The 17,152-nt window shown below is 34.5% G+C and overlaps 1 protein-coding gene across 5 annotated transcripts in view; it reads left to right on the top strand.

Moving 5' to 3' along the window:
* Window positions 1–16,614, top strand: part of EXOC1 (exocyst complex component 1) — a 61,499-nt gene extending 44,885 nt beyond the window's left edge. For all 5 annotated transcript variants that reach the window (XM_082652727.1, XM_082652725.1, XM_082652726.1 and 2 more), the window contains 8 exons: window positions 2,313–2,476; window positions 3,106–3,213; window positions 4,513–4,589; window positions 5,117–5,345; window positions 8,888–9,071; window positions 10,948–11,147; window positions 13,584–13,778; window positions 15,443–16,614. In XM_082652727.1, the coding sequence (XP_082508853.1) occupies window positions 2,313–2,476; window positions 3,106–3,213; window positions 4,513–4,589; window positions 5,117–5,345; window positions 8,888–9,071; window positions 10,948–11,147; window positions 13,584–13,778; window positions 15,443–15,595 (1,310 nt within the window). In that variant the 3' untranslated portion in view covers window positions 15,596–16,614. The remainder of the gene's footprint in view (window positions 1–2,312; window positions 2,477–3,105; window positions 3,214–4,512; window positions 4,590–5,116; window positions 5,346–8,887; window positions 9,072–10,947; window positions 11,148–13,583; window positions 13,779–15,442) is intronic.
* Window positions 16,615–17,152: the final 538 nt, after the last annotated feature.

Genomic DNA, 17,152 nt, shown 5'->3' with positions numbered 1-17,152 from the left:
TTGGATTGGAAGTATCAATATTGTGAAAATGACTATACTACCCAAAGCAATCTACAGATTCAGTGCAACCCCTGTCAAATTATCAATGGCACTTTTAACGGAACTAGAACAAAAAATCTTAAAGTTTGTATGGAGACACAAAAGACCCCTAATAGCCAAAGCAGTCTTGAGGGAAAAAACCGGAGCTGGAGGAGTCAGACTCTTGACTTCAGACTAGACTACAAAGCTACAGTAATCAAAACAATATGGTACTGGCACAAAAACAGAAATATAGATCAATGGCACAGGATAGAAAGCCCAGAGATAAACCCATGCACCTATGGTCAACTAATCTATGACAAAGGAGGCAAGGATATTTAATGAAGGGAAGACAGTCTCTTCAATAAGTGGTGCTGGGAAAACTGGATAGCTACTTGTAAAAGAATGAAGTTAGAATACTCCCTAACACCATACACAAAAATAAACTCAAAATGGACTAAAGACCTAAACGTAAGACCGGACACTTATAAAACTCTTAGAGGAAAACATAGGAAGAACACTCCTTGACATAAATCACAGCAAGATCTTTTTTGATCCACCTCCTAGTGTAATGGAAATAAAAACAAAAGTAAACAAATGGGACCTAATGAAACTTCAAAGCTTTTGCACAGCAAAGGAAACCATAAACAAGACCAAAAGACAACCCTCAGAATGGGAGAAAATATTTGCAAACAAATCAACAGACAAAGGATTAATCTCCAAAATTTATAAACAGCTCATGCAGCTCAATATTAAAAAAACAAACAACCCAATCCAAAAATCGGCAGAAGACCTAAATAGACATTTCTCCAAAGAAGACATACAGCTGGCCAAGAAGCACATGAAAAGCTGCTCAGCATCACTAATCATTAGGGAAATGCAAATCTAAACTACAATGAGTTATCACCTCACACCAGTTAGAATGGGCATCATCAGAAAATCTGCAAACAAATGCTGGAGCAGTTGTGGAGAAAAGGGAACCCTTTTGCACTGTTGATGGGAATATAAACGGATACAGCCACTATGGATAACAGTGTGGAGGTTCCTTTAAAAAACTAAAAATAGAATTACCTTATGATCCAGCAATCCCACTACTGGGCATATACCCAGAGAAAACCATAATTCAAAAGGACACATGCACCCCAATGTTCATTGCAATAGCCAGGTCATGGAAGCAACCTAAATGGATAAAGAAGATGTGGTACAACCTAAATGGATAAAGAAGATGTGGTACATATAGTCCAGTGGAATATTACTCAGCCATAAAAAGGAACGAAATTGGGTCATTTGTTGAGATGTGGATGGATCTAGAGACTGTCATACAGATTGAAGTAAGTCAGAAAGAGAGAAAGAAATATTGTATATTAATGCATATATGTGGAACCTAGAAAAATGGTACAGATGAACCGGTTTGCAGGGCAGCAATTGAGACACAGATGTGGAGAACAAACGTATGGGCACCGAGTGGGGAAAGCTGCGGCCGGGCGGGGATGGGATGGTGGTGTGATGAATTGGGCGATTGGGATTGACATGTATACCCTGATGTGTATAAAATGGATGACTAATAAGAACCTGCTGTATAAAAAAATTAAATTAAAAAATTAAAATATATATCTATAGTTAATGATGTATGTATTATATTTTAGTTGTATTTTAAATATAACAAATTTTCAGGGTGTTGTTTGTTTTCTCTTCATTTTGTTTAGTTTTTAAAGAACTTTAATCAGTTCACTTACTGTAAAAGCAGAGTTTCTGGGTTCAGGAGTGTATTAAGTTGAATCGTGTGTAATTGACTTTTTGGTAGGGCAAGCTTAATTTGATATGGTTCCACCTAATGTGTTGATTTGATGTGGAGGTGAGTAATTCTGGGATATGGCAGGTTTTTTTGGAAATATAACTGTCATGTTAACTAGTACACTAGGGGGTCAGTGACTTTCATCCATAGTCATGTCGTTTGAGTGGGAAAGAAATCCTCATCTACTTTAGTCTAGAGAAATCATCAGGCAGCTTAATCTTTATGGTGAGACTGGGCGGGGCATAATGTGATCTTTAAGATCTTGTTCAGTCCTATTCTGTGATTCTGTATAGTTTCGCTACTCTTTGCAGTATATTCAGGAATAGGACACAAATGTTAATGAAAGAGAAGGACAGCCTCCAATCTCTCCTCTGTGGTAGATTTGTGCCCTAACTAGTATGAGCCCCAGAAGACCAAGACAGTAGAAGATAGCCCTGATTTATGCTATGGATCTTTTATTCATGAAGTTCACAACTTTTAAAGTTGTATTATTTCTTAGGTCTTCATGGAAGTTCCGGGAAATTAACTGGATCTACTTCTAGTCTAAATAAACTCAGTGTTCAGAGTTCAGGGAATCGCAGATCTCAGTCATCTTCCTTGTTGGATATGGGAAACATGTCAGCCTCTGATCTCGATGTTGCCGACAGAACCAAATTTGATAAGGTAAAATAAAATAACAAGTACTTCTTAAACATTACTATTAGTTTTCTAGCATCAGTTTGTTATTCCTTTAATTGTGTTCAAAGATTTGGGCTCCGTTGGCTCTTTTAATTAACCATATCTTACTTTACAGTTCTGAATCTGAAAAAAATAGTCACATGTCAACTGAAATGTGATTTATCAATTAAATGACAGTTTTATTAAAGTTTGTTATAAATCATAAAGTGCTTGCAATCATAAATCCAGTTATTTGAGCAACTACAGAGTAAAGAGGAAATAGCTGTTATGAAGCTAAAATGTTCTCTGCAATGCATTAAATAAGTTTAAAAAGTTTATCTCGTAAAGCAATTATACTCCAGTAAAGATGTTAAAAAAAAAGAGTTTATCTCTGTGTTCCTCTTTCCAGATTTTGAGTAAATAATTGTTGTGAGTTTTATTTTAAGTATGTTCTGGCCCTGTTATGCCTTGATAATACTGTATTGTCCTTTCAATCTTGAAAGTGTTTGTTTTGGGGATTCTATTGAGATTATAGATGAAGCATCCCTGGTCCCTGCAGAAAAGTAATTAAATGTGGAATGTTATTTTAAGCATTTTTGTTCAGTTCTTTGTAGGATCATTTTGGTTTTCTTCAGATCTTTGAACAGGTACTAAGTGAACTGGAGCCCCTGTGTCTGGCAGAACAGGACTTCATAAGTAAATTTTTCAAACTACAGCAACATCAAAGCATGCCTGGAACTATGGTATGGCTCACATTTATTTATTGGCTAGTATTTATGACCTGTAGCATAATTAGCCTAATTAATATATTGCCACAATTTCAATGTCAGAACAGAAAAAGACAAAATTTATAATTAAGGATTTTTAAAATACATTTTGTCATACAAGATACTAAAAACAATGATAGAGTTTGGGCATCTAATCTAATATTCCAGACTATTTTAGGCCTAAACATTGTCTAAATTAGTAAGGGGGGAGAATGTCTGAATTTACTTTGCAAAAAACTTTTTTTTTTTTTGGCTGTGCTGTGTGGCATGCGGGATCTTCCCGGAACAGGGATGGAAGCCTGGCCCCGTGCAGTGGAAGCGTGGAGTCCTAACCACTGGACTGCTAGGCAGTTCCCACAACAAAACATTATTTAAAAAACAGTTTTAGTAATCATCAAGAAAAAATAGGATTAAAAAAATAAAAAAGATGTTTGTGTATATATACCATGGTCTTTATAAAAAAGAAAGTAAGAAAGAAAAAAAATGTGGAGGCCTCAAATCTGAATCTTATGGCTTTGTTACTAACTAGCTATGAGTCCTTAAAGCAATTATTTAATCCCTGTTTTTCCTCATCTGTGCAATAGGTATAATAGTACCTATTCATCATGCCTCTCTGATGGCATAAGTGTAAGAAAGTAAAATGAGAGATTTGTAAGAATATTTTGAAGAACTTAAAAGCACAGTGCAAATTGAGTGAGTTTTTTTTTAGATTAAGGTCATCTTAAAAAAGAGAACCAACATATCAAAAGCAGGCCTAAAATGAATGACAAATTAATTATTTTAAATGGTTAGGGATTTGTTGTTGTAGGTGGTCCAGGTAGTTAATATGTTTACTTGTTAGCTTCTGTAAGAACTTTCGATAGCATTTTTTAATACCAAAATTTTATTAAAATGATCATTGAGATTTCTTTAATTTTTAAAATTCTCTCTTGAAAGTTGTTTCTGGATGTTTTTGTTGAGCTGCCTTTCCATTCCCATGCTTCCTCTGAGCCTCCTCAACCTTCTCTCTCCTCCTTTCCCCTCATTGCACACACACAAACACAACTTCTCATGCCACAGTAATTCTAAGATAAAATCTAAGAACATAGCACTTCCTGAACATTCTTAAACAGCATCCTAAATTGTATAGTTTTGTCGGTAATACTGCCTTTAAAAATCATTATTTCTCATAATATATTCTCTCCTAGGAATTTTAAGACTGAGCAGGCTATTGCTATATAAACTAGTCAAATTGTTGGTCTTTTATTATGTAAAGTACCTGAATAATTTTTGCAGACTGAAGCAGAGGAGCTAGATGGAGGAACGTCGTCACGGCAACATAATGCTGGCACACCACTGCCTGTTTCATCTGAGTATGTGTTTGTTACTATCTGTTGTTTATTTTGGGAAAAAAAAAAACTTTAAATTGAGCAGGAAGGAGTGCTGCTCAGTGAAGAGTTCACATGACTCTCCATAACTGACAGCACTCAGAGCATCAGCCTGTGTGCCCAATGTCTTATCGAACATCTTACTGAAGTAAAATTGGTCCTGTTTATGGCTCTTCGGCTCTTTTTGCTATAGCAGCCACAGAAATGCAATCAATTTTGATATTTGCTGGTAGGAAGTAGCATTTGAATTGCAGTGTATTTCTCAGAAATCACAAAGTACATTTCAGGACCCGGTTTTACAAATGACCAAGTTACTTTGAGTGATAAAACTTAACTTCAAAAAAATATGTTTATATTGGAAACCACTATAGGATAATTAGTTCATCATATTTGGACAGTGTTAGTTGAAATACCAAATTTTAGTCATTTTATGTATACCCGGGGGATAAAGTTGAAGATGAATACACCTGAAGCTTGTAATAACTTCTATATTTTGTATGTTTTCTGAACAGGAAAGATATGATTCGCCAAATGATGATTAAAATATTTCGCTGCATTGAGCCAGAACTGAACAACCTGATTGCATTAGGAGACAAAATCGATAGCTTTAACTCCCTTTACATGCTAGTCAAAATGAGTCATCATGTGTGGACTGCACAAAATGTGGACCCTGCTTCTTTTCTAAGTACTACATTGGGAAATGTTTTGGTGACTGTCAAAAGGAACTTTGATAAATGTATTGTAAGTTCGTTTTTTTTGTTTTGTTTTTGTTTGTTTTTTAATAACTTAGAATTCTAATTGTTGCAAAAAAAATGTATTTAAACCAAGAGATTTCCAGCTTTCCACTGTGGGATCTACTGCCCAAAGCCTTGAAGCAGAGTGTTGGCTACAATTTACATGAACAGAGCTAGCTGGATGGTGCTGTGCCATCTAGTTTCCCATCTACACTGTGAATCTTGGCAAGTTCTGGAGTAGGTGGCATAGAGGCAGCAGCTGCATAAGAGATCCACTAAGTAACTGAAATTTCAGTTGACTATTAATGACCATAGATTTAATGAAACAATTGAAACTATCACTTGAATTTATTGTTTTGCTTCTTTTAATATACTCCAATAAGATAATTAATAACTGGATTATTTTAATTGCTTACTTAAATTAGTTTATTAGTTTAATAGCTTTAATTAATAATCATATTGCTTTATTTTAAGAATAAATTGTTCTTATGTTAACTTTTGGCAATCACCATTTTCCTCCTTCTAATGGGGAACAAAGATCATTAACTTTTTTTTTTCCTGTTAGGTTTTGGTAAGCTTGTAGGTATGAACTGGACTGGGCCAGGTTCTAAAAAAAAAGTTTCATTTTATTAATATATTTAGTATATAAAAGTGGATATTTGTTATCTGAATTTTTCTACTATGTAACCTCTAAGTTAAATCCAGCTTTTGAATAGCCATAGAAGAATGGGAGGATAATAAAAATATTAAGGGCAGTTAAAATCCATATTCTTTTTTATACTTTCTAAAAATATTTATTGAGATTCTAAAAGTTTAAAAACAGTCTGTGTCCACTGTAGAAACTTAAATGTCACCTCAACAGTCTTGTTAATCCTCCTTCCCTACCAAGTGATTTCACTTGGCATTTGAAGTATTATGAAATTTAACCATTTAAGGCTTATCCTCTTCCCTACCCTGCCTTCTCCAGAGGTGATGATAAACCTGGAAGGTCTGATTGCAAGCTGATAGCCAAAAGGAAAAGGAAGAACTACCAAAGGCTAAGATAATGAGTCCCATTTAACATAACTGGAACACTGAATCATGAGGACACTATATATTTACAGAATATGAAGGTTCTGTTGCTTTTATCAGGAAAATATAACTTTATATAATACCTCTCAACCCAATAGAACATAGTTGTTGAAAGCGTAAGATGTAGTATCAGGTAGATGTAGACATGGTTCAAAAGAAGTGCTTAGCACATTGCCTGGCACAGAATAAGAGCTTACTAATGGATCACTTGTAATGGTGGTGGTGATAATAGTACTAGTAATTAATAATAGTTTATTAAAGAATGTTCATGTTACTCTCAAGAGTGGGAAGTGAAGAAATTAAGCAAAATCAACCTAGACAAACGTATAAACTCATTTTCTCCTAAATTGCGTGTATTTCTAAAGGATATACCTCTTATCACCAAAGGGAGAAGGATGGTTCCTTCTGCTGACTGTCATCACTCTCTGTGTCTTATTTTAACTCACATCTTCTCAGTGTCTGGTTGATTGTGTTTGCTCAGTGTTACATGTTTTGGTACATGGGACAAGATCAGAACCTAGGGCATAATGAATGGGTAATGAATGGGTCTTTGTGTATTAAGACAGAAACATGAATGTCAGATGACTGCAGAAAGTGGAATAGATAGCACCTGAGTTTGGCACTTTCATCTGGTGGCCAAGCCCAAACTATTCTTCAAGGAACAGTGCTAAAAATGTTAGCCTAGCAAGAACCAGAGATAAAATTAGAAAGTAACTGACACATCAAGTACTACCAAGCTGGACTCTGCAATCCGGTACATTTCTTAGCTGCATTTAGTTTGCTTTTCAGGATTCCTCACACTATAGTGACATGGATTTGCACTCTTAAACCTTTGAAAATGATAAGATTTGGCTGTCTCATCATTGTTTATTCTTGCCTTCTTTGTCATAGATTAATTAACCATATAAGCACAGGTTTATTTCTGGGCTCTCTGTTCTGTTCCATAAATCTATGTATCTGTTTCTATGCCAGTGCCATACTGTTTTGATGACTGTAGTTTCGTAGTATAGTTTGAAACCAAGGAGCATAATACCTCTGGCTTTGTTCTTCTTTCTCCAGATTGCTTTGACTATTATGGTCTTTTGTGTTTCCATACCAGTTTTAGAATTATTTGTCCTAGTTCTGTGAAAAATGCCATTGGTATTTTGATAGGGATTGCATCGACTCTCTTGATTGCCTTGGGAAGTATGGTCATTTTAACAATATTAATTCTTCCAGTCGTTGAGCAGGGTTTATCTTTCCATTTGTGTTGTCTTCAGTTTTTTTCACCAGTGTCTTACAGTTTTCAGAGTACAAGTCTTTCACCTCCATAGTTAGATTTATTCGTAGGTATTTTATTCTTTTTGTTACAACTGTAAATGGGATTGTTTTCTTAATTTCTCTTTCTGATGGTTCCTTATTAATATACAGAAACAAGATTTCTTTGTTATCTGCAATCTTGCTGAATTCATTTATTAGTTCTAATAGTTTTTTGGTGGCATCTTTAGGATTTTCTATGTATACTATCATGTCATCTGCAAATAGTGAGAGTTTTACATCTTCCTTTCCAATTTAGATTCCTTTTATTTCTTTTACTTACCTGATTGCTGTGACTGGGACTTGCAATAACATATTGAATAAAAGAACAATTACTTTTCTAATCCACATGTCATATGGTTTTCAGGTTTTACCCCCAAAACCTCAACACAGTGAAATTTTAGGTAAGAGTTGAAAATGATCCAACACTACTTGGCAATGTACTTCTTACTGTGAATAGATCTAGATAACCTGAGAAGTACACAGAACCATAATTGAACCCAGGGATCATTTTGAACCCAAGTGTCTAGATTCTGTCTATATGAAACATCCCTTTTGCACTTTGTCACCATCATACAGAAGCACTTTGCTTACAAATTTAGAATAAGTAACTAATAGATACATGGAAAATTATATAATGCAAATCCATGGTAGAAATGCCTGTTCTCCTTCTCTGTCCTCATACCCCAAAAATACAGAACTTCTCTATCCAAACAAGTTTTAGGCTGCTATGATTTGGAAATAAGCTATGGTTCTCAAACTTGACCGCATAGCCACCAACCAGAAATAATCTTGAGAAATCCCGTGTGTGCTCTGATATCTGCTCTGTCCCAGAATGGGCAATCACTGTACACTTACCTTTCATAAATGATAAAAATGTTTATTGGTTGTTTTTACTTTAAACAAAGACCTGAGGTTCACAAGCTTTGATTGCATCTTGTTTTAAATAATTTGTATATTTTTTTGACTTTATTTTCTTATGTAAAATATATGTACTTTTTAATCTGTAGAAATAGTTTTTCTTAGTTATCTGTATTGTATTCATCTTTATTTAGTAAACATTCAAAATGTTCTAGGTATTAAATTATGTCCTGTCTCTATGATGTATGCATTTGCTTTAAATTATATGCTGTTTCTAAGTTGCTTGGCTATTTTTCTCCCTTGCGTTCTGCCTATCTTTAGAGTAACCAAATAAGGCAAATGGAGGAAGTAAAGATCTCAAAGAAGAGTAAAGTAGGAATTCTCCCATTTGTTGCTGAATTTGAAGAGTTTGCTGGACTTGCAGAATCAATCTTTAAAAATGCTGAGCGTCGTGGAGATCTAGATAAAGCATATACTAAACTTATCAGAGGAGTGTTTGTTAATGGTAAGCTTTTGTTACATTCTAAAGAATTTTTTGGTTGGTTTTCATTATTTCTGGTATGTTAGAAGTTGGGGACAGATATGTTCATTATTTTCCATGTTCTATAGTCTTTTTTAAGTTTTCTGAAATTAAAGATTTCTTAAATTTGAAAAATAAGCAATACATAAAACCCATTTGTATTCACCAGGAACCACTTATATTTTAGGGTTCATATGTGCTTATCACTATGCAAAATTGAAATTCATTGTTTAAACACAAAAAATGATCTCCTGGATTACATTGCTTTTTAGCAAGAGTCTTCCAGAGATGATCAGCAGTGATGTCTGTGTAACCTTAAACAAATCAATTCACTTCTTTAGGCCTGTTTTCATATGTGTCACATAAGGTAGATTAATGCTAAAATACTATAATTCACCGTCTTCCTATGTCAGATCACACAATTAAGTTACAGAAACAGTGTGGATGTGTTGTTTAATTTGAAATAAATGATCTGATTGCATCTATTCAGGAATTTTTAAAGCTAAAACATTGACAGGAAGTGGAATGATATCACCAGTTATAGATAACATATTTTCAGTGGAAACAGGTTTAGGGGAAAGATAGATAAATTATATGATTGAATGTTTGTATGGTTGATAGTTCTTTTAAAATTCAAAGTAGCTTTGCTTTTTCTAATTGTAAAGTAATATATGCTCATTACATACCCCCAAAAATCAGCAAACTGATTTTAAAAATCAAGAAGAAAATAAGGATAATTTGTAATCTAATCATGAAAAGATAACATTTAATTTTTTCCCTGCTAAACTTTTGAGTATATCTCTCTCACTGGTGTATATGTACATATTGTGTATGTGTGTGTTCTCTAATTTTAAAAGTTTTATCATACCTTACACACTGTTTTGGAACCTACTAGACTCTGTACTTCTAGTGTCTTCCCTTGTCTATTAATATAGATAACCATAATCATTTTTAATGATCGCATAGTATTCCATGTATCATTATTTATTTACCAGATCTTTTGTTAATAGGCATTTAGTTTGTTTCCAGTTTCCTCCATATATTTTTGTACACTTGTCCAATAATTTCCTTAGGATCAATTATTAGAAATGGAATTACTGGGTCAAAAATTTTGGGTCTGTGTTGAGGCTTTTGCCAAATAGCCACACAGAAAGATTATACCAGTTTAGCGCTTTGAGCATTTGGTGAAAGTTTCTGTCACATCTGCATCAAAGCCCAATATTACTAGGTATTATCAATCTTTTTATTCTTTGTAAACCTGAAAGACTATAAATCAGTTTTGTTTATGATATGTTTTACCGTGCAAGAGCTTTCAAATTTTATTTGAAATATTTATTCATCATATTTATTTGTCTTTCTCTTTATGATCCTAAGTTTTGTACCATTCTTAGAAAGTTCGTACTATCACAAAATTATTTCTTTAATTTACTTTATTTTTCTTAGTACTTACGATTATATTCATTTATTTACTTGCTTTTAACATTTTAAGTACTTGAGCAATTTAGAATTTGTTTGTCTGAAAGATGTGAAATAAGAATCCAAATTTAGTGTATTCAAAAGGACCAGCTAGTTGTCCTAAACATTTTGAATAATTCATCATTTCCCCACTGATTTGAAAAGCCACCTTTATTCTATACTAAGTTTCCATATATATATATATTTGGGACTGTTTTAGAATGATTTTTTATTAGGTTTAGGTAGATGTGAAAATCCTTCAATACAATATATTTTATTCTATTAAGTCCAGAAATGTGCTTACTTCTTAAACTTACAAATGAAAAAAATCCTGTAAATTTTTCCTAGCTAAATATGGTTATACTTATATCAGGATGTTACTATGTTTTTTCTGTTTTCATTTTAGTGGAGAAAGTAGCTAACGAAAGCCAGAAGACGCCCAGGGATGTAGTCATGATGGAAAACTTCCACCATATTTTTGCAACACTTTCTCGTTTGAAAATCTCATGTCTAGAAGCTGAAAAAAAAGAAGCCAAACAAAAATACACAGATCACCTTCAGTCTTATGTCATTTACTCTTTAGGACAACCTCTTGAAAAACTAAATGTAAGTATATTTTCATTCAGTATATATTTCCTGGTTTTGAACCTGTGTACATATGAATAACACAACAGACATTTGTTTTAAATTTGCTCATATATTGATGCAGGAGGATAAGGAAGGAGCAACTCAGATACTTAAGCTGCCAGTGTGCCAAGACACTGCTAGATGTTTTATATACATTATTTCTTTTAATTCCTATGAACAGTGATGTGGAGTGAGGTGGTATTATCCCCATTTTACAAACGAAGAAACTGAAAGTAAATGAAAAGTTATAATAACTGCAAAGTAGCAAAGCTGGGGGGTGAACCGTAGATTTAGGCTTTTCCATTATACCAGACTCTTATTTCTTACCTCATAAATGACTAACCTTTATCCCTAGTTCAGATGAAGATTTTGAAAACTTTATCAAGATAAAAGGAAAACCAAAAATTGTTTGGTTCGTTGCCTTTTCTTTTCGCTTCTTTTCTTGAGCTCTCATTCCCCAGAGCAAGTCTGATCATTAAAAGTGAGAAATGAGGGACTTCCCTGGTGGTCCAGTGGTAAAGAATCCACCTTCCAATGCAGGGGTCACGGGATCGGGGAACTAAGATCCCACATGCCACGGGGCAACTGAGTCCGCGTGCCACAATTACTGAGCTCGTGCACCTCAACTAGAGAGCCCGAGTGCCGCAAATTACAAGAGCCCACGTGCTCTGGAGCCTGTGCGCCACAACAAAAGAGCCCGCATATCACAACTAAGACCCAACACAGCCAAAAAATAATAAATAAACAAAATAAATATTTTTAAAAAGTGAGAAATGATAGTTTTAGAGAATTGTGCAACATAGTAGAAGCTTAAATGGACCCTTCTAACTAACTTTGTCCACAGTATGATTAGTCATCTTCTATAAGTTCTTAACTTGAAATGAGTCAAATAAAAATTATGTATCTGTTGTCAATAATTCAAATAATTGTTTTGATTAAAAGACATTTAATCAGATGCAGAACCAGTTCTTTCTAAAACTTAAGAACAGACAGATATCCCTTTAGGGTAGAAGGTTGGTCTCAGACCTAAAGCCTGCATGATACTTACCTGAAACATAGAGGCATTTCCTTTGAAATCAAATTTAAAGCACAAACATTGATAGACCCCTTATTATTTAACATCGTTATGGAAGATCTATTCAATGCAATAAGACCAAAACATAAAGATATACAAAGGAGAGTCAAGGTTATAATTACCTGTATATAATATGTTGGAATTATTTTATGTGGTAAAGTAATAGGATTCAAGATAAATATATCAAAAAATAGTTTATTTCCTATATGTTATAATAACCAATTAAAAGTCTCCGTAGAAACAAAATTTTAAAATTACCAGGGATAGACTTGTCCAAAAATTGCTGTCAAAAAATTAATAATTTATAAGAATAAATAAATAATAATTGCTAAGAAAATTTTAGAGAAAAGTAATGACTGGATTTGGCTTGTCGGTATTAAGTCATATTGTGCTCAAATAAAGACTTGCCAGTCAATATGCATATTAAAAGACCAATTATAATTAAAAGACAACCTGAGGAGAATATTTGTAACACCATGTCAGTATATTTAATCTAAAAGATCTTTTTAAAATCAATGAGGAAAGCACTAAGACCTCAACATATAAATGGGCAAGGGTTCTGAATGTACCACTAAGCATCTGAAAAGCAGGTTAACTTCATTTATAGCCAAAGAATTGTGAAAAATGACAAACTTTTTTCACTTTTTAAAGTGGCAAAGATTTGTTTTTTAATTGTGCTAATGCTGATCATAGTATGGTAAGATAGAAGTTTCATATACTGTTGACAGAAATATAAACTGATTGATATATAAATATAAACTTCTCTGGGAAGCAATTTGTGTATGTATATGAAGAGTCTTCAGAATGCTTAACAATTATACTCCTCAACTGAGGAATTATAGTCTAGAAATTTATGCTGGGTAGTAATCAGTAATGTGGGTAAATACATTAAAAGTTATTTGTGACAACTGTATTTATAAGAGTTTTTTTTTTTTGATGAGTAGATTTTGCTAACTCCAAGAAAAAAGAGTGAAAAATATTAAATACCCAATACTGGAGGAATGAATAAACAAATTGTAGTTCAGTCATTGGATGGAACATTATGCAGCCATTAAAATGTATACTTTGGGAAAACATATAAAATATTAAGTGGAAAAGCAGCGTGCAAAATTATAATCTCATTTATGTACTCACATCAAAAGACTAGCAGGAAATCTAAAACGTTGATAGTGGTTATCTCTGAGTGGCATGATAATAGCTGATTATTATTTTATCCTTTATATTTTCACACATTGATTTTTACATAATGAATATATACTATTTTATAATCAGATTTTTTTTTTAATTTAAGTGGTAATGAAAGCAGTTCTTAGCCATTATTTCTTTCCATTTCCTCGAAGCATTTCTTTGAAGGCGTTGAAGCTCGGGTAGCACAGGGTATAAGAGAAGAGGAAGTAAGCTATCAACTTGCATTTAACAAACAAGAACTCCGAAAAGTTATTAAAGAGTATCCTGGAAAGGAAGTAAAAAAAGGTCTAGATAACCTCTACAAGAAGGTTGACAAACATTTATGTGAAGAGGAGAACTTACTTCAGGTATGCTTTAGTTCTTTGAACCATCCTAGATTGCACATCCTTACATATGTCGCTTTTCTCCAAAATATTCCTCTAGAAATACTGTGCATTTTCTAATTTTAGGAAATTAGAAAAGGAGGAAAGTTCCACAAGGTACAGACCAGATTAATGAATTGTGAGGGGAAGAAAGGAATAATATTTATATAAGTTTATATGACTATTCCTGTTTATTTTGTATTTCTTTTTTATTGTTTTGAGGCATTAAGTTGTTTTTCTTTTGTTTGGGGATGGGTTTTTTCGTTGCTTTTTTGTTTTGTTTTAGTTTTGAGGGTGGCAAGGAAATGGAATGGTGTATAGTACAGTGGAGTGATTCTGAGCATAGGGGTTGGAGCTGGAAATGGTTTCATAATCTGGCTCCAGATAAAGCTTCATGGTTTGGGGCAAATTACTTCACCTCGCTGAGCCTCAATTTCCTTACTTGAAAAGTAGAAATAATACCTCTCCTGTATACTGGCCACTACTATTACTGTCATTGCCATTTTATACATGAGAAAATCAAAGCTAAGAGAGGTGGAGTAATATGACCGTGATCCTATAGCTAATGAATGGTAGAGTCAGATTTAAACTGCCAACTGAGCCATCATTCTTTATAAGCCATACTAAAAGGCCCAGAGATGAGTGAGAATAATTCTGATTTTAACACCATGGAAGGCTTCATGAAGGAAAGCATTTGTGTTAGCCTCTGAAAGTCAGATACTAACTTAACAGATAAAGTAGGAGAAGTGGCCTTCCAGGTGGATGAAACACCATGAGCTAAAAGATGAGAAGCAAAAAAGTGTAAGTAAAACTGTTTAGTAAATAGTCTTAAGTTGTCTATTAGGAATTTAGGGTTTATGAGATTTAGGGTTTATAAGGAAAAATCCCCTCAACTGGCAGATAGGGATGATTTCATAGTACCCACCCTCACCAGGTTGTCATGAGACTTAGAAAGGATAATGTATACATAAAGCACTTTGTACTGTGCTGATATGAAATAAGTCAATAAATATAACCTATTAATATTAGCTGATACGTCAATGTGTGTATCAGATTCTGTCTTGATAGTTGTCTGCATCGTGATTTCCACTTCCAGATTATAAATTCCTTCGATTGCAGATGATTGGTCTGACTCATCTTGGTGTCCTCCATGGCATCAAGCAGTGTTTTGCATCATCAATTTTAGATAAAGAAATTGTTAAACTTTCATATGAAATGAAAGTTAGGCATTCAGTGTTGCATTTCATTTAATCATTAGTCTTAGTTTCATACATAGTTGTGCATATCCACATCGGTGTTGGATATTGGAGTAAATATAATAACAGCTAAATGTAATGAGTGCTTACTGTGTCACACTGTTCTGAGCACTTTACGTGTATCCACTCATTTAACCTCACCTGAAGCTTGTGAGGAAGGTATTTTTATCATTACCCCAGTTTACAGATAAGGAACTTGAGGCACAGAGCAATGATGTAATGTACTCAAGGTCACAAAGCTTATAAGTGGAAGGAGCCAGTTTCTATCTCCAGAATGTATGTTCTTAACTATTATTCTAAATCCTTAGAATATATCCTGACATTATTTCTACATACTTGACTGTATTATTTCCATTCATAGTTTAACGACTCTTAATTTCATTTTTATTATAGGTGGTGTGGCACTCCATGCAGGATGAATTTATACGCCAGTACAAGCATTTTGAAGGTTTGATAGCTCGCTGTTATCCTGGATCTGGTGTTACAATGGAATTCACTATTCAGGACATTCTGGACTATTGCTCCAGCATTGCGCAGTCCCACTAAACCTTACAAAAGAAGAAAAGATAAATGAAAAAAGCACTCTGAGTACACCAGACACTATTCAAAAACATCAAGCAACCGTTTTGAGAACCAGACTTAAAATTTTATGTATGAATGTCAGATAAGTGGGTAGTACCATACCACAAATATTCAAAAGCGAAAGTACCAACCTATGTGGCAGTTTCATTTGCCCAATAGGTTGTGTACTAAAAGCATTTATCTCGGGCTTCCCTGGTGGTGCAATGGTTAAGAATTCGCCTGCCAATGCAGGAGACATGGATTCAAGCCCTGGTCCAGGAAGATCCCACATGCCGTGGAGCAACTAAGCACGTTTCCCACAACTACTGAAGTCCGCACACCCTAGAGCCCATGCTCTGCAACAAGAGAAGCCACTTCAATGAGAAGCCTGCGCACCACAACGAAGAGTAGCCCCTGCTCGCTGCAACTAGAGAAAGCCCACATGCAGCAACGAAGACCCAACGCAGCCAAAAATAAATAAATTAATTAAAGCATTTATCTCATCATAAATGCCTTTATCATTTTTCCAGACTGTCCAGGAAATTTTCCTGTATTGCCTCGCTTCTTATATTTAAGAGTGGTTATCCTGGGCTTCACTGGTGGCGCAGTGGTTGAGAGTCCGCCTGCTGATGCAGGGGACGTGGGTTCGTGCCCCGGTCCTGGAAGATCCCACATGCCACAGAGCGGCTGGGCCTGTGAGCCATGGCCGCTGAGCCTGCGCGTCCAGAGCCTATGCTCTGCAACGGGAGAGGCCACAACAGTGAGAGGCCCGCGTACCGCAAAAAAAAAAAAAAAAAAAAAGTGGTTATCCTATGTGTAATGCATTGGGAGTTCTTCAGCTTTACTAATTCAGTATTGCTTACAAATGTTACTACTAAAATTTTGTATAGAACTTTTTCCCTCTAACTAATGTATATATGGATAGGGATCTTGTGATGATCAGTTGTAAACTTGAAATTTGAGGATTATGTGACTCTGTGTAGCAGTGAATCTAAAATAAAGAAGTTTTCAAAAAAATTAAAATCTGGTCGTATTATTCTTAGATCTATCATGCTATCATTTGTATAAAAGCAAGTTCTTATAAAATCAGTATATAAAAATGAATTACATGTCCATTAACCATAAACCACTTAAAAGTATAATAATAAGAAAAATAAAGGCATTTATAATAGCATTAAAAACATTTAGTATTTAGGACTAAGTCTAACGAAACATGTGCTATGGACTGAATTGTGTCCCCTCAAAATTGCTATATGGAGGCCCTAACCATGCCCTGCCGTGTGACTGTATTAGAGATAAGGCCTTTAAGGAGGTGATTGAGGTTAAATGAGGTCATAAGGGTGGACCCTGATTCAGTAGAACTGGTACCCTTATGAGAAGAGACACCAGAGCCCTCTCTCTACAATGTGAGGACACAGCAAGAAGGCAACCATCTGCAAGGCAGGAAGAGAGAGACCACCAGAACACAGCCATTCTGGCACCCTGATCTCAAACTTCCAGCCTCCAAAACCATGAGAAAATAAATTTCTGTTGTTTAAATCA

The sequence above is a fragment of the Grampus griseus genome (genome assembly GCF_964374135.1).
Source record: "Grampus griseus genome assembly, chromosome: 4".
NCBI lineage: Eukaryota > Metazoa > Chordata > Mammalia > Artiodactyla > Delphinidae > Grampus > Grampus griseus.
The sequence above is the reverse complement of the archived record's forward strand: the minus strand, read 5'-3'. Positions and strand labels throughout refer to the sequence as shown.